General features: G+C 34.4%; 4 protein-coding genes across 5 annotated transcripts in view; 1 reads left to right on the top strand and 3 right to left on the bottom strand.

Moving 5' to 3' along the window:
- Positions 1-402: 402 nt before the first annotated feature.
- Positions 403-2,602, bottom strand: LOC119641481 (mitochondrial import inner membrane translocase subunit TIM50-C-like). Its single transcript, XM_038040195.1, has 5 exons — positions 2,303-2,602; positions 2,096-2,240; positions 1,501-2,029; positions 1,314-1,437; positions 403-855 (listed from the first exon to the last, which is right to left on the bottom strand). The coding sequence occupies exons 1-5, from the start codon at positions 2,508-2,510 to the stop codon at positions 665-667; spliced, it is 1,197 nt and encodes a 398-aa protein (XP_037896123.1). The 5' UTR covers positions 2,511-2,602; the 3' UTR covers positions 403-664.
- Positions 2,603-2,835: 233 nt separating this feature from the next.
- On the top strand, positions 2,836-5,580 carry LOC119641471 (zinc finger protein 2 homolog). The gene is made up of 2 exons (XM_038040186.1): positions 2,836-3,955; positions 4,017-5,580. The coding sequence occupies exons 1-2, from the start codon at positions 3,038-3,040 to the stop codon at positions 4,644-4,646; spliced, it is 1,548 nt and encodes a 515-aa protein (XP_037896114.1). The 5' UTR covers positions 2,836-3,037; the 3' UTR covers positions 4,647-5,580.
- A 506-nt stretch (positions 5,581-6,086) lies between these two features.
- LOC119636770 (peptidyl-prolyl cis-trans isomerase G) lies at positions 6,087-8,100 on the bottom strand. The gene is made up of 3 exons (XM_038032406.1): positions 7,895-8,100; positions 7,436-7,827; positions 6,087-7,270 (listed from the first exon to the last, which is right to left on the bottom strand). The coding sequence occupies exons 1-3, from the start codon at positions 8,098-8,100 to the stop codon at positions 6,087-6,089; spliced, it is 1,782 nt and encodes a 593-aa protein (XP_037888334.1).
- A 32-nt stretch (positions 8,101-8,132) lies between these two features.
- Positions 8,133-17,915, bottom strand: part of LOC119632458 — a 108,134-nt gene continuing 98,351 nt past the window's right edge. For both annotated transcript variants that reach the window (XM_038025385.1, XM_038025378.1), the window contains 2 exons: positions 11,156-15,323; positions 8,133-8,214 (listed from right to left, as the gene is read on the bottom strand). In XM_038025385.1, the coding sequence (XP_037881313.1) occupies positions 8,171-8,214; positions 11,156-15,173 (4,062 nt within the window). In that variant the 5' untranslated portion in view covers positions 15,174-15,323 and the 3' untranslated portion in view covers positions 8,133-8,170. The remainder of the gene's footprint in view (positions 8,215-11,155; positions 15,324-17,915) is intronic.

Genomic DNA, 17,915 nt, shown 5'->3' on the forward strand with positions numbered 1-17,915 from the left:
AGAAATAAGCTTTATGAACCCCATAAAGTATCTAAGTTCTTGGCCAGTTTCAAAGTAAGTCCGCCCAATTGTGTAGTATACGTGGTAAACATTCTGCCGTTAGCGAAAACCTTTGCTTACAAATTTGCAGAAAAATTTGGAAGCGGTCCAAACGACTAAGGACGAGCCTGTGCGACTAAACAAAATTTCCGCACCCACTCCATGTTATAAACCATGAAAATTTAGTTCTTTTACTTTTTTGTCCCTTTTAGGATAACGGCGATGAGTATAAAAGATTCGATCAAGACCGAATATAATTTTTTTACTTAATTTATTAGACTTAAATTCGTCGGTCCCAGCAAGAAAAACATAGAAAACAAAAAAAAAAAAAAAAAGAAAGGAGACAGCGTTACAATTACATGACAAAATTTTCATTATTTGAATTGTTATCGCTAATATATTTGTATAATGTGTATGGATATAAGACATACTATGCAAAAAAAATTTACCATAAAGGACAAATTTATTGGATATGAGAAACGATAGAAGAAAAAACTTTTCGTTTTAACAAAATAAATTTCAGTAAAAGTAAAAAGAAATTAAAATGAAATTAAAACTTAAAAATTTAAGCAGACTTATAATTCATGGGCTAGTCATGAACAGTTATAAAGTGTTTGATATTGCCTCAACGACCCAAAAAACTTCTTGTCCAATTCTTCACAATTGGTTTTGCCTTGGCTTGCTCTTCTCTCTCGCGTTCTTGCATTTGAGCTAATAATTTACGCTGATTTTCGCGAAATTGTGCAATCGGATCATTGAACTGGCGGTAATAATGCAAAACATCACGTACATCGTCTACTTCACTTGTAGCAATGGCTACAAAAGAAAATTTAAGTTTAAAAACATCCAATCAAAAGTCATTAGATAAATTAAATTCGCCTTGCAGCGAATCTTGAATATCCACCACTTACTACAAATATAAAAAATTTCTAAACTGCGCTCCCGTCAAGAAGCTAATTGAAAACGTTTTCAGAATTTTGGTATAAATTTATGCCACACTTCAAACCGAGACTTGTTAATTGATGTCAGAAATATATTGAAAATTTTAGTATTGTTCTGCACACGCACTTACTAGCCAAACTCCTTCATTTTGCATTTTTTTGCTTTTGTGGCTAACTAAGCCTTTTTTTATTTAAGAATTTCAATAACAGATGGACGGACGTAATCTTAGGCCAACTCGATAAAATTGCGCTAATTGATATGTTACGGGGTATCGGAATCGTATTTTCGATTTTCCTGTGGTGGGTATTAAAAAATTATACGAAAAAACCCACTTTTAAGAAAGGATATCAAATCCATAAGCTGGGTATCATCGTCATTGCCCGACCAACGCGGTATATTAAAAGTATTATCAGGATGCATTTGCGTGGCATTAGGATCCCAATCAACCACAATTACCTAAAAATGAAAAATTTTCAGGTTATCGTTTTCCCACTACTACATTAACTTGCAGGTGTTCACCCTTTTCAAGTCGCGATTTAGATTGTCTAAATTTTTGACATGATGACCGTCGACAAAATGAGTGGCATCACGTACCAGGCGATACATAATGTAACCATTTGGATCTAAAGCGTCCAGTATGGGAAATACGGTCATACCTTGTTCAGCTGTGAACACAACAATTTCAAAGAATTTAGCGCATTCTTGCAAAAACATATCAACGCCGGGACGTTTCTTGAAACGCCAACCAGTTTGATATGTCCAATCTGGATGGACTAATACATCTTTCATTTCTAAAACTAAGGTGTAGGGCGGTTGTATATAAGGGGGTTTTAAAGGATCCGGCAGCAGCTTTGCGCGCGATGGTTCTTGTATCATTTTTTGATAATAATTTAAGGATTTCCACATCCTTTGTATGTACTGTTGAACAATAGGATTTTCAGAAAATTCATCTTCAATAATTTGACCATCAGCATCGACTTCAGGTTTGCCAAATTCATAAATGGCCCAAACCAATAAAGCCACGCCTGAACCTCCAAATACAGCAAAGCTAAAGCAAATTTATGTAAGTTACGCAAGCTATGGCATTATGATTTCCTATTTTTAATCCACAAACCCAAATTTCATGCGCTTCCAAGCCTTTTCATTCTCTTTAGTCTCTTCGTCCTCCTTACGTTTGCGTTCACGTTCTGTTTCTTCATCTATATTGGTGGCAGTTTGTGGAAATAGTTTTGACAGAATTTCTGGACTGCCTTGCTTTCCTATGACAATTTATTGACACATTACAGTAAAAAATTTTTATACCATATCAAAAATATAGTACTTTCTGTGCTATAACCACGTGGCTTATTACCACCATTCCATAAAACAGCTCGAGCACTATAGTGACAATCTTTTGTTAATGTCAGCGCTACTTGGCTGCTTAAGCGCCGTTCTAGGTTTAATTTACCTAAAAAACTACTTATACATGGTTTACGTCCCATATTTTTTAGCGCATAACGCAATAATTTTGTCGCTCCCGTTTGAATCATAGCACTCCTTTGCGTTTTAATTTTACCAAAATTTTTTTTTCTATACTAGAAAATTGCTTGAATTTTCTTTAAAAACTTATACCGGCACAAAATTTTTCGTATTTGTCTAAAATGTGCAGAGAATGCCTTTTTTTATTTTTCTTTACATATGCTCTGACAGCTGTGAAGTAATCGATAGTATTTAAGAAATTATGTTAATATATTATTTATTTAAATTAATTAATTTTATTTGTGAACAAAATATCTTTGCAATTGATCGGTAAAATTACAAATAAAAACATACACTGAATTTACAGTTTTTTGATAGAAAAATTTTAATTTTTTTTGTTGATACGACAATCTTAAAAGAAAAAATTCGAAGTTACAAAGAGCAATCGATAAACAGACAATTTACTCTTAGCGAACAAATCTGCCTTTAAAATACAGTTCTGCTTTTATTGAGTTCACATGAAGAGAAAATAGTTTAACATAAATTGTGAATTATTTTAAAAAAGATTCAAAAATAACTTAGAAGCACGTTAAAAAGTATGATCGATGCAGAAGCCGATGTGGTCGTATGTAGGGCCTGCATCAGTGAATGTACAGAGTATAAATCTTTGCATAAACAAGGTATGCTACTCGAAGAAATAACTACATTAGCTACTCTATTGAATTTTTGCACTGGTTTGGAAATCCACGAAGAGGAGAATCCTCAGCTTCCTCAATATGTTTGCAGCGCTTGTGTACAGGATTTGGTTAGATGTTATATTTTTAAAAAGAAAGTATTGGAAACAAACCACTTACTGTACTCCTGCCGCCTTGAAGAAGCTGAAGAAAGTGGCGATATAATTGAACAGAATTCTTATGAAAAAGACAAGGAGGACGAAAACACAGTAAATGAAAAATTAGACATTTGCAATGTTGCTGACAAGGAGAGATGTTTGAATTATGTGGATGAAGTAACAAATGATGAAGAAATGTGCGACAGAGAGGGCAACGAAGAATTTTTAGCCCTGTCAATTGTTAGCGATCAAAATCTTCCTGAAGATAGCGAAAATGTAGAAAGAGAGGAGGAGCGGCCATTTACTGAAGAGGGTGAAATACTAGTGGACGAAGATAATGCTGATCTTGAATATGTAGTACATAACGTGGCCGAAACAACAGAAATATACCTTCAAAGATCGGACGATGAAGATATTAAGGAAGAGTGTGAACAAACTGGACAAATCTACGAAATGAATGAAGACGATCACGAAGAGTTTGAAATTCAAATTACTGACTTTGACTCTTATACTGAAGTCATGACAGAAGAAGTGAAAGAGGACGTAAACAATGAATCTGAGGACAAATCTGATAATGAAGTAATTTTAGAGGTCGACACCGACACTGATCCTAATGTGAAAGTATATAAACCTAGGAAGAATACAGGTCTAAGGAAGGAACCTAATCCGGAGTATCAATGCAAGGTATTTATAAGTAAAAATTACTAAAGTCCACAAATAAATTGTGTTTTGAAAACGCTTGCAGACTTGTGGTAAACAATTAAGCAATTCAAGCTCGTTTAAATATCATATGCAATTGCATTCCGATGTCACCCCTTATCTATGCAATTTATGTGGTGAAGGCTTTAAAACACCCAATGCTTACGAAGGTCATCTCTCTATACATGACCCTAATAACCCTAATAAATGTACATTGTGTGGTAAATCATATCGCCAGGCTTCCTCACTGCGCGTACATATGCTATCGCATACCGGTGAGAAACCCTTCACATGTGACATTTGCGGAAAGGGGCTTACACAAAAATCGGGTTACAAAAAGCATATGCTTACGCATACTGGTGAGAAGCCACATTCGTGTGATATATGCGGTAAATTGTTCCGTTATTCTAGCAATATGTTGGCGCATCGGCCTTTGCACACTGGCGAAAAGCCCTACGGTTGTAAAACTTGTGATAAAACTTTTGTAACCTCTGAACAAGCGAAGCGTCACATTTTAGTTCATACTGCTGAAAAGCCATTTAGTTGTGAATTGTGCGGTAAACTTTTCAAACGTCAGGCCACATTAAGATCACATCAACAAAGTCATCATCAGTTAATAGAGGCAAGAGGGCCAAGTCCCAGACGGAATCAATCAAACGTGGTAGAAATTTATTAAAAATGGAAGGTGATAGAGAAAGAGAAGAAGATGAATCGACTTAAGTGTTCCGAACGAATTTTTTGAATTTGTTTTTGCTTTTCTATTCACCGTCGAAGTATATCGTCTATACAGGTTTTGTTATTCCGTTCGCATCATTTAAACGTACGCAGCCGAGCCGATATACTGTTTACAGCTATTTGATTAATAGAAGATTCTGGGGGAAATTAGTAAAGTTCGTCCGAGTATACTCCCAGAAACTACAAGGAATGCTTTTACATGAAGAGCCCATTTAACTTAATTATGTGCGACAAACTAAATTTCTTTTTGTTCCCAAGAATGGCGATAATATTGGCATTCGCTATTGAACACTTGTTGGTCTTCTTGACTCGCATCCCAAATCATCATCTTTTTTTTTGAGCATCGAATTGCTGGCGTAGTCAAATGTACCAATGTTACCTATTAACTATAACAATGGATATATGTATCGAACAACAGATATAAATATATCCATTACTATTATTTTCCACTATCAAATGTAAGTAAATGTAAATGTACGCTGTTTCACGACTGAATTGTGCACTTTCATAAGTGGAAGCTAAGATGTTACAGCACAATAAAAACCATGTCGTGGAGCTCTCTGAGAGAAATCTATACTATTAGACTAAAATTTTATAAGTACACAAAATGTCCTATTCAATAGTCCACTAGTCCGCTAGTCGTGCCAGACATCAGTCAAAAATGTAGTACGCATATTTTGAAAAAGATCTTTACAAAATTAGTTTCAACTGTGCGATTAAAGAAAATCTGGTATTAGATATTCAAAATTCGCTGTTAGGCGAATATATTTTCTCCTGTTTCGTTTTTTCAACCAAATAGCTAAATACACCTTATCGGTATTTTTCTTTTTATTTATGTTTCATTTAAACAATTATAAATAATACAGAGGGGTCGATAGGAAATTTTACAAATTTAAATATCATGTATTTATATATATTTTATATATAAATGTAGTTTATAAATATTTTTTATAGAATTATATTTCGTAAGAGGAATAAATAATTATTGAAAAATTCATTAAAAAAAAAACTTACAACAAATAAAATACAAATTTGAAAAACAAATAACGTTGATTGATAAAGAAAGAAGAGAAAAATAAAAAATAAAATCAGAATACTAGAATAACACAAAGAATATTATTTTAATACAATAGTTGTAAAGCATCTCAAGAAATAAAATTATTGCATAAATAAAATTTTATATTAAAATTAAAACATAAATTAAAGGAAAAACTTTTTTCGTTATCACAAAAAAAAAAAAAAAACAACAGAAACTAAAAGCAGCCAATTAGCCCTAAACTAAAGAAAAATGAAATTATATCTCGTAATTTACATTTATAATAATAAAAAAAAGATAGAAACAATTGTGTAGGTATTAGGGTTACATTCACTCTAACTACTTTCACCTAAGACGTGTCCCCTCGGAAACGCGTTTCATTTCGCGGCTATTTGCACGTTCGATAAACCAATTTTTATTTTTATCTTTATCAATCTTATGTTCTTTCTCTTGACGGGCCGTTTCGCGATTCTTCATATAGTTCAGGTGCCAAATACCGTCATTACCTTTTCGTTTCGCCTCTTTACCATATCGTTCTTGTGCATATTCTTCCTTAGAATCGTATGAACGTCTTCCATTTTTTCCTTCTTTAGAATTATAATTGAACTTTTCTTTTCGCTCTTTCTCGCTATTATATGATTTTCTTTCTTTTGAGTTATCCTTATATTGTTTATCGTATTGTTGCGTTTTTCGATAATTCTTAGAACGTTCTTTCGAATCGTAATTAAGCACTTCCCCTTTATCTATGTCATTATTATATGGTTTTCTTTCCTTGGAATTATTTCTATGTTTATCATGTTGCTGTTGTTGTTGTTGTTGTGATTTTGAAGAATTAATCGGAGTATTTTTTTCTTTCGAGTTATAATTGCGTTTTCTTTCCTGTTGACTTTTGTCGTCATCGCGAAATTTTCTTCCTTTTATATAATCTTTAGATTTATCGTACCTTACTTCCTGCTGCTGCTGCTGCTGCTGCTGTTGTATTTTTCCATAATTATTAGAAGAATTTTGATATTCTCTAGTTTTAGAATGTTTGTTATTTTCATTACTGTAATCTAGCGGATTATAATTTTTTTCTTTATGTCCATGATCTGATGACCTCTTTAAATCGGTTTTGCCTTTTGTTTCTTCTTTTCTCATTTTCCAATTATCTTTAATTACTTCTTCTAATTTATCGTAAGGATTATGAATAAATTCACGCGTTTTTTCCGACATTTCTTCTAAATCCTCTATTAAGTTTGAATGCTTTCTCAAATTATTTATGTTGTGTCCTAATTGCTCGGGAATTGTAGGTTCATTTGACGAGGACTTTTCAACACACATACCGGCCAACTCTACGTAAGAGCCATCTGTACACTTATGGGGCCTTTTTAAATCTTCTTTGGTTCCGTCCATTGGTTTAATGACATCTCCAATTCCTGGCCAAGCTTTGAAACTCGGCTTTCTTTTGTGTTGTTGTGGTTGTTGTTGCTGTTCTTGTTCATAGGCGGGAGATTTTTTATCGCTTTTTCTTTGCTTCTTTTGTTCATCAACTGTAGACAAATATTTTACTTGTTTGTTAAGTAAATCAATTTCAGCTCTCATTAAATTATTTTGCATTTCCATATCATTTAGCTTTTGAACCAGGTCAGTGTTAGACGTTTGTGTTTTCGATTGCCAAGGAGGATTTTGTATTTGCCCAAGTAAAGCAAATATACCCAAAACAACACCCACGTAAAAGATACCGTGAAGACCTCTTTTCAATCTTGGCGGCGTGTCTTCATTAGCTGGCGCGGTATTAGCTGTTTGGGAAGCTTTTTGTAAAGCTTTTATTTCTTTTCCCGAAATTGACGTCGAAATTTTACCTCTTTGCCTTAAATCTTGTTCAGCATTTGCAATAGGTAAAATTTCAACACCTGAAACTGTGTCCATACAAGGTTTGAAGTCATTCAAAACGAAGTCGTTATGTGTTGCGAATTTCAAATTGAAGTCTTGCAAATGATCCCGTAAGTCAGGGTGTGGAGAAAGACGCCCAGGACTTTCACTTCCGCTGATTATAGAAATTCCATCCGATAAATCATCAGTGTTTGAATTTAATGGCTCTAGCGATCTGCAAGAAAGTAGTGCAATATAAACAAATTAACATTTCTTTAAAAGTTTTTGCGTTTTATTCGTACTTCTCCACGATTTGTAAGTGTTGGTCTTGTACATTTTCCGCTTCTTCAGCTTTGTCATTGTTATTATGATCTTCTTGTAGAATTTCAATGCGATTATCTATATCACTGTCCGTGTTTAACGATGTCGATGAGGCTGGCGTATTCGGGCTATCAGTTTCTTTATTTGTTACCAATGTCCAAGTATCAAACGTTTCTGAGGATTCCATGCTGGTAGCTAACAATTCATTGTCTAATTTTAATGGGCTGGGGATTGTCTTTACAGTTTTCTCTTCCTCTCTATCCATTCTGTTTCAATTCTTGCGATTGATTATATTTTATATCTAGAAAAATAAGCAAACAACAAAAAATTATGATGAAATTTAAAAATTATGTTTTATAATGTAAATGACCTTCGGTTTGGCCACGTTACGTTTGCTGTTTACGTTTACGTGTACTTTTTAAAATTATCAAGCGAATCTTTCTTTTTGCTGAATAAGAACGTGTTCTTTTGAAGATTATTTTCGTTTTCTTTGTTTGAATGTGTTTCGCTTTTAAAATATTTATGAATTATTCGTCGTTATATATGTCAGGAAAACGAAATTAATTGCTTCTCTTTGTTGAATGAATGGTCTTTTATCCAACCCAGCCTATGAGTTGATATAGCCTTATGTATAATGCATTTCTCTTTTTTCGACATTTTTTGCTGCTAAAAATTCTTTTTGTATACAAAATCTACAAATTTTGTCGACTGACTAATTTACCTCGCATTTTTCCAAAGAATGGACAAGGAAAAGAATGCATTAATCGTTATTGTACTGGTACAGGTCGACATCACTAAGTAAACCAATTAGTAAAACTTTGCTTGTAGACATGGTTCCTGAAGTTTAAAAGTTTTTCATGGAATATATAAAAATTTTAGTTTTTCAGAGCCCACTTTAATTTTACAGCTATAATCGTTCGATAATACTATATTGCCGAAAAATGTCTAGTAAATCAAAGACTTGGATGGATAGGCTAAGCATTGACAATTGCTTACCGCTTTAAATGACATCTACGTTGACGAACGTTGCACAAATTTGCATACAAAATTTAGAACATATTAGAAAGGGGCTCTTACATTTTCAATACCGCTACTTGCACAGGAGAAAAAATTTAAGGTCAAGTAAATATAATTATGCAGATAACTAATGCATAAATGTACATAATATTAAATATTGTTTTGTTTTTGTAAGAAATGAATGCCCACTGTCAGGCCTATGTCTGCTAGAAAACATCTGTTAAAGAATAAATGCAAAAAATGTAAAAGGTATTTGTAAACAAATTCATAAACATTCATAAAAAAACACATCGCACACGCACACTATGTAAAAAAATTTGTTAAAGGCGACATTTAAAAATTTGTATTTACGTTAGATAAAGTTATACTATATACAAGAACTAATAATTCATATTTGTATAACGTTTAATAGATACATATATATACATATATAGGTATATATATATATGTACATGCAGGTTTACATTAATTGTTATTACGGTCACAAGCATTATATTGGATTACATTAGTTTTGTTATTCCATTTGTAACGCCCATCACCACGAATATTCTTTAATTTGCTTTTGTAAAACTTGGAATACAAAAAAAAAAAAATAAACAAAGTTTACGTATTTACAGTTTGGAAAAGAATAGGTCCGCAAACACACCCAGTAACTGAATGAAGTGAAGAAACTTTGTGAAAGGCATAGAAAAAAATTAATACGTGTCTCTGTTAAAAATTACAAACTGCAAGGATCTTAAATGATTGTTATCGGAAATCACGTAGAAGTTTCATATGAAACCCATTCCCAATTAACTAATTATAATACTTTTATGCATGTATGCACTTGTTGAAATCTTGAGTATATAAAATTCGCTTACCTGTTTGCCTCTTTTATTATCAAACAAGTATTTATGTGCAAAGTGAAGGCTTGTCATATGAAGGTATTGCGATTTTAGATTTCAAAAAAAATGTATGCCTTGCAAATTTTAGAGCTGTCTTAAAGCTTAAAGCTAAACACAAATTCCTTCCTTTGGTCTTGAGGTTTTATAAGTTATGCAAACATATAACTAAATATATAGCAGACAAGTTATTAAATTTATAAATTGCTTTGTTGTTTGTTACGAAGAAGAGGAGGTGGGGCGACGAGTGTCTATAAAACTTTGTTTGTTTGCGTTTTTATTGAAATGAACTCTTTATGTCACTTACACAAATATCGTCCAATGACTGCATCAATATTAAGCAATTTGTATGCGTAGTAAAGAAAAACAGTAAGACTACTCTTTTTTTTATTTTTTTTTTTAATAATTATTTATTTGTAATTATATTTGTTTTTGTATAAAAAGAATGTATTTAAGGAAAATATAATCTGCACCAAGTTTATTGCAAAAAACAAACTGCGTAGAGATCTTTTTTCCGACAAAATTTAAGCAAACTATAGCGTTTTTTACATTAATTTGCAAATAATGGAATTTTAGGTTGCTAATGAATTATAGAAATTTCGCTCAATGTTGCCAATTTGTTTATCTTATTGAATGAAGAGAGCAAATCGCTTTTCGTATTAAGAATAAGTGAAAAATAGAGAAAACGAATATAAAATAACTGAGAGAAACAGAGAGAAATTTATACTTATAAGAGAGAATACATCTGATAACTAAAAACTCTATGCAGTGGTAATCATATTATGTTAAATAGCTTGGCAACTCTATCATTATAACGGTTTTCCTTTTTTATACATTGTAAGCAACGCAGATTTTCTAGATAGAAGATTATAGTACATTTTTATTTAAGAAATCGTTAAATAAAAGAGATTTTAAAGCGATGCAATTTTTAGTAAGTAAATAAACTTTTCGAAGGGACTTTCTGCAATGGTTTGCTTTAAATGTGCGTAAATAAAGTGAAAAATAGTTAGTGTTTATGTGCGTGAGTGGCTGATAGCGTTAATATATTTTTGAAGTTTAGGAAATACTTACATTTGTTTCTTAAAGCTAATTAAAGGTAAGTAAAACGTTTATTTATTGTTGCTATTGAAAACGTTTATTATTTTATAAGCATTTTGCAAACGAAGTTTGGTAAACATATTCGTGCAAGTCGTAAGTACTTTTGCTCGTTTATATATGTAAGTCAATAGCCTTTATTAAGTATCTGTTTGTGTTATTTTATATTTAATGATATTTTCTTTTTATTGAATATGGTTTGCATTTTCAATTTGAGATTTGTTAAAAATGTTATACGCATGAACTCACCATTTTGTTGTTGTTTTTCCATGATGCGTTGCACTTCGCCGGCTTCAGAACCACTTTCCCAATCAAAGGCTGCTGGACTCTGTCTTGCATTGGCATTAGTTAGCTCTTGAATTTGAGGCTGTTGAAGCTTTTGCGGGCGTGTAGGTGTTGATTCTCTTATTAGAGGGGAATATTGACGTTGTTGATGAGCTGGAACGTTTTGTATATGCGCAGATTGCTGTTGCGGTTGTAATATTTGCCGCACCAACACGGGAGTAGCACGATTTGGTTGTAACTGCTGTTCCAAACGTGTAACAGGCACTGCATAAGGTTGTTTAATTGCGTAACGTGGACTAATCTGGTCAGTTAATAGTCCCGCCTGCTGTTGTTGCTGTGCAATATTGGAGGAAGTTGGGCTCCAATAAATTTGACTCACATGTTGACTTGAGCGATCAAGTATCAAAGGAGTACTGCGACCGTCGTGCAATCGGGGTCGTATTAAATGTGTCGGCTGTGCTGGCTGTACTATTATAGGTTCACGAACGGTTATGTATCCATAGCTAGCTGGCATCGCCTGTAATTGATGTGGCCTCACGTATTGAGGTTGAGCGTATAAATCATATTGAGGATAACCGTTTACAAGTTGTGCTGTTTGCACATTATCACCATCCACTAAAATGTATTGGGTTGTTGCGTGATTGGCTGCATTGGGGTTAGGAGAGAAAGAGCTTTCAGATCTTTGCATGGTGCCTTGATGTATGAGAATTGGTTTTATGTCGGTATCTCGTCTCAAAACATATTGGGTCGTTGGCTGTGGAACGAAGGTGCGAGGTGTCATCTCATATAATTCCGCTTGCTGTGATTGCGCGCTGCCCCGTTTTATTACGTGAGCATAAATTGGAGAATTGGTTACATTAGCTTCGGTAACCATTTCTTGGGCTATGGGCACAAAATGTCCAGCGACGGCTTGTTGCATATTCATGCGTTGTGGTACTTGTGGAGTAGCGTACATGCGCGAGCCTGGACGTTGATGCATTTCCACCGAAACATACGAAACGGGCGAGAGATCAGTACTAATCGCCCCAGTTGTCAGCGGCACAGGTGTTTGTTTCTCATAAATAGCTTGTAAAGGTGTAGTCTGTTGATTGGTTGGTGTTTTATTTAATGATTTTCTGCAGAACTCTTTAATTTTCTGCAAAATCTCCTCACGTGTCAATATACCACCTATACGCCGCGATGATGGATTGACAGCTTCCTGCTTGCGTCTTAGTATGACCGGTGTGTCGGGAGTTTCACTTTCATAACCTCGCTTATTCAATGTGGAAACGGAATGAGTTACGCCTTCTAACACACTTTGACATCGCGCTGGTACTGATGCTGATTCAGTTTGCTTTGATTTGACAGGTTCTATTGGTGTGATCAACGCTTTACCATCAATTATTTTCACTTGTCGATTGTTACTCAAACGCGTTATGCCGGAAAATGTATTTCTTTGCGGGGAACCTCTTGTAAAATTGCTCTCTAGGGGTTGTAAACGTATTTGGCTACCGCCGCCAGGCAAATGCTCGTATATATTTTCTGGTATACTTAATGCCTGTGCTTCTGCAGTTATTGACGTCGTCGCTAGTGCTACTTTTGTTTGATCTTGGTCTTTTGTTTGTTGTAGTTGTTCATGCAGTTTTTGTTGCTGTTGCATCACACGTTGATATAATTCACGATCGGTTTGTTCCTTAATAGCTCGCAATTTGTCCCATTCCTTCTGATCGACGTATACGCCTAGTTGTGATGCTTTCTTCGGTATCGACGAGATGGGTGAAATATTTTTGGCATGTACTAAGGGCGCTGCCTCCTTATTAGGAGTAGATGTCACGGGCGGACCATTATTAACGGGGAAAGTGGTTTCTCTAATACTTTCTTTCGTATTTACCCTAGTAATGGCAGAAAGTTGTGTTGACGCTTCACCAGAAACGCTATTTGATCTTTGATGAGCTGCCCGAACCGCATTTCTTTTTAGAATTTCATTACGATCCATTGATGAGGATCTAGCGAATATTTGTTGCTGTTGCTGTTGTTGTTGCTGCTGCTGCTGCTGTCTGTCATTAGTGCGCTTAGGTATCATACTTTGTCTTTCCAATGAACGCTTTAGCGGTTCTTCGCATCTAAGACCATTTTCTTTAGGTAAAGAATATAAATTGCTACTACTTATAGGTTTATTGTTCGAGTCTTGTTTGCCTACACGTTCACGCGAAAGTGTCCTGCGTGGTGGCTTGGCTACAGTTTTTACCTGCAATTCTCGTCGCCTTAGGCCAGGAGTTGCTGTCGGCCTCTCTGCGACTTCGCAATTGCTCTCACCATTTATTAAATTAGTGCCTATTATCGAAGGTATTTCATCGCCGCTGGCATAACTTTTACGCGTACGTTCCGTTTGATGCTTTAATTCCAAGGTCTCTGTTGGACTCAATAAACTGTTCGTTTTTGGACGTCCATGGAAACTTTGACGTTCTAAAACCACGCGTTTAATGGGTTTTATAGGAGTTTCATTGCCCGGAAGTTGTTTGCTAGCATCCTCCACGTAAACTGTTTTGGCTGTTGGCACATTATGCCTGGGGGAGGTCTTGCGTCTAGATGCAAAAATGCTATTAGCGAGAAGTCTTTGAAACACTGAAGGTTTTTTGTTACCACTGTCGACAGCGTCCTTTTTATCGTAGGAGGAAATTTGTACACATTCAGGCTCTTGTTTAAAACTGATTTGCTTATTGGAAGGAACTGATTTTTTATATAATGGTTGGGCCCCATTTGGTATTTTTTTAGGTATTAGCGTTAATCCCTTTTTGTCAAGGTACTCTTGGAACTCCTTTGATTTGATGGTATTAGTAAAAGTGCCATCTATTGCTGGAGGTGATGGCTCCCTTTTTAAGTAGCCGTTTTGGGGCATTTTGCTATGCTTTTCTTTATCTTGTTCGGTATTGATCATAATTATTTCATCACTTGATTCGCTTTTGGTTAGAGGCTCCTCGATTTCGTCAATATCATCTTCCGAGGATATGTTGAGTTTTTTTATTCTTTCGTCGAATTTTTTGGCATTCTTTGTTACTTCAGCTTGATTTAAAAAAGTGCCTTCGGAATCTGTGCCAGTTTTAATTTTTAAATCTGAGAGATCAGGATAGTTGGGCTTCGAACATTTTTTAAATGCTAAAGGAAGTCTAAGTCTGGTGTCCGATTGCCGCTTATTAGTGTCTTTGGCACGTTCCCGGTTACCTTGATTTGGCTGCAATTTCTTTGGTGGCTTCTTCAAAGCTAAATCTTTAAGTTCTTCGAATTTTAGCCTAGCCAATATTGTAGGATCGTAAACAAAATACGGATCTGGATTTTTAATGTATGTTTTAACATATTTCGATTGCTTTAAAACTTCTTCGGTGGTAATGAACTCATCGGTGGGTGATTTGATGACCACCTGATTTTTTCGATTGTTTGCCTCGTTTTTTAAACGTTCACGTTCCTTTTCTTTTTCACGTTCACGTTCTCTTAACTGCTGAGTTACGGTTTTACGTACGCTAAGTGTAGAACGCTTCGCCGGTACTGGAGGAGGTATCTTTTTCTCCTTTCGTTTGCAATTGCCGTTATTTAAATGACCATTTGCGTTTTTGAAAGGATTCTGTTGGTCCACAATGGGTTCACCGCTTATGAATTTTTTAATTTTTTCATCGTTAGGATCAAATGATACCGATTTTTTTAATTTAGAGCGTGGTTTCGTTGGCAAGTCCTCTTGGGACTTGACTGAATAATCTGATCTATAATCAGACCTATCTGTATCACAGCTATCTTCTATTGAATTTCGTAAACAACCATTTGTTGTTCTCTTTTCCTTATTTAATGTTCCTTCAACAATAGAATTTCTATTCGTATTCAGGGATTCTAAAGATGTGGTTGTGATAAAATTTTCCTTTTTAAGTTTGTTGATGAGATACTCGTTATTGCTTGTCTCTATGACGGTACAAAGTGATTCAGTACTAACGTCATGACTAACCGGTTCTGACATGACGCTTTGCAACAGTGTAAGAAGACGATAACAGAGTTTTTAGGAGATAGTAAGATCGTTGTTAGGAAATTAATAGTAGTAGTCGTTGTAAATCTTTCGAGAACTCTCATTGAAACTTGGTCGAGTTTACCAACGCTAGTAGAAAAGAAGCTGTAATAAAGAGAACATATATAGCATGTTATAATAACATTGAATTGTGCAGAAATGCTTACAGTCGTAAAACTTTAGCTTAAAACTTAATCCGAAAGTAGGTGAGAATGAACTCTTTCTGCCATTCTATTACTTCTGCGTATATGGATTATTGTAAAGAATTGAAATTTTTTGCATTGAAAGTATCGGACATATAACGATTCGGGAGATTGCACAAAAACTTATTTCATCTAAAGCAAGAACAAGAACATTATAGTCGGTCAACGTCATCCATTACTTACCCTACATCACTTTGTCTAGTATAGTTATTCACTCGTTTTTGTAATAATACACCAAAAAGTACCCATTTATTTCATACAAAGCGACAATTTTTATGAAAGCTCGCATATTGAAGGATTAGATTATCTTTCCATATACGAGCTTGCCTCTATATAAGGTCCAAAACAAGAAATCTAAGTGATCCAACTATACTATGAATTAATTTTCATCATAAAATATTAAAAATGAAGCGTCTTTCTGAAGAATTTACGACTCATAAATTATTTTATATATGGAGTGTTGCCCAGAAATAGACCCATATGCTTCAAATTAGTTCCACTTAGTTTTTATATTATTACATTACTATTATGAACAAATTTTCTTAGCAAAAAAATTAACAATTAGCCCTCTTTGCGATATAAGTATTTACGTTTCATGACGATTCTTATATGCCATAATATTCAAAAAATAACTCTACGTAGTCCAAATTCGGTAAGGCTGGTTTCTTTGTCAATTTACTATTATGAGCCAATTTTTACAACGAAATATTCGCTTTTTGTCACATATGTATTCAATTTTCGTAGGATCGGTTATATGAGAAGGGGATCAAAAGATGGCCCCAACTGAGGCTATCGGAAAAATTATTAAAAGTTGTAATTTTTTCCAAACAACGACTCTTCAAAACTTTCCAGAATAGGGCGTTATATGGGAAGTGGTCGAAAAAGTGGACTGATCCGAATCATTTTCTATAGCATTTGTCCTTGGGCCAAAGCATGGCAGTGTACAAACTTCATTAAAAGTTTGAACAAAAAATGAACTTGGAAAAACATCAAAAGATGGACAGATGGACGGACAGACATAGAATAATGAAAGGTGGGGTTGTCTTACGTCATTCTGCGTGTGACATATGTCCGCACTAACTTAATATAGCCTGTACATCAAGTGGAATAGGGTATAACAAAAAGTTTATTCCTTAAATAAAAAAAATTATCCTCTTCTTCTTCTGTTATTCAGCAAATCAACAAACGAAATTTCGCTGAGATGCGTAAAGAAAAAGAATTGTATTATTTCATAGTGAAAAACGGCAATAAATTTCCAGCCAATCCAACATATATATATATATATATTTTTTTTTTTTTAAGTCTTTAAAGATAAAATATGTGTTGTATTACATTTAATATGCAGACGCTCTCAAAAACAAAATTTGAGGTAAGGTTATGGTTCACAACGGGACGGTCTTTCACCGACAACTGTTATCAAGAGGTCCTACAAAAATTTATGTACGTCTTCTACAATCGCTTTGTTTAATTAAAAATATTAAAACTCTTACTGTGTACTAATTTTTTATTTGCTTTGCGGCGAGTAGACGCCGAGAGCGCGCATTTTTCAGTTACGGCAAAAACGTCTCGACGAAGCATTGATCTGATCCAATACGTTTCGGTAATATTTCGGTAAAATTTACGGTATCACCCATGGTGCCCGATGACACATGGTTACCCTTATAAGAATAAAGGAACGGGCACATCATAAGACCTGGACTCTGGATTCTGTATTGTGCCATACGGCGGTCTCCTTCGGTCTATGATTTCTAATGGGAGAGTCTCCTGAGGGCTACTTTTGGTATTTATTATGGATTAATCCCTAAATATTTCGACTATCGAGCTTTATTCGAGCTTTTTTTTATTGATGAGATTTTCAGATAATATCGCCTGCGTTTTATGATAGCAACCGTTATCATAAAATAACGATAATCATTATTTTCTGCAAACAGACAGTTTTTCTGTTCATTTATTTGATAGAATTTGTTTTATGTGAGAAAGGAGAAATGTTTGAGTGATTGTGTCACTCGTGAAACTTATGCTGGGACTTATTGACGGACAAATTAGCTTCTAGAAGACGCGTTTGAAGTTGTAAGGATTATTGTATGGCCTAATGCGTAAGATGCGCGAATTATCTGTCGTTTCGTTGCGATGTCCAGTGCAGTAGACTACATTTAAATTATAATTGACGGGAGGATGCAACTATAGTGTTCTTATCCTGTCATAATCTTTTCATTCTTTTTCCACTTCTTTCTCTGTGGCCATTACCTATGCAAGGAACATCCTTTGAGGAAGGTGGTTATAGAAGAAAAAACTTACTTCACTTGAAAAACCGACACTGTCTTCATAATCCTAAAGCTTGTTAGTAATCGGACGGTATTATAAATTTAAAGCTCCACTATATTCATATTGGAAAGATTCGATGTAATTTGCATGTAGCAAGTTCTTGCATACCTTTCGAAATCCGAAAATAGTTAGGTTTTTTTTTTTTTTTTTTTTTTTTTTTTTTTTTTTT

This window comes from Glossina fuscipes, unplaced genomic scaffold (assembly GCF_014805625.2).
Source record: "Glossina fuscipes isolate IAEA_lab_2018 unplaced genomic scaffold, Yale_Gfus_2 0, whole genome shotgun sequence".
In the NCBI taxonomy this organism is placed as follows: Eukaryota; Metazoa; Arthropoda; class Insecta; order Diptera; family Glossinidae; genus Glossina; species Glossina fuscipes.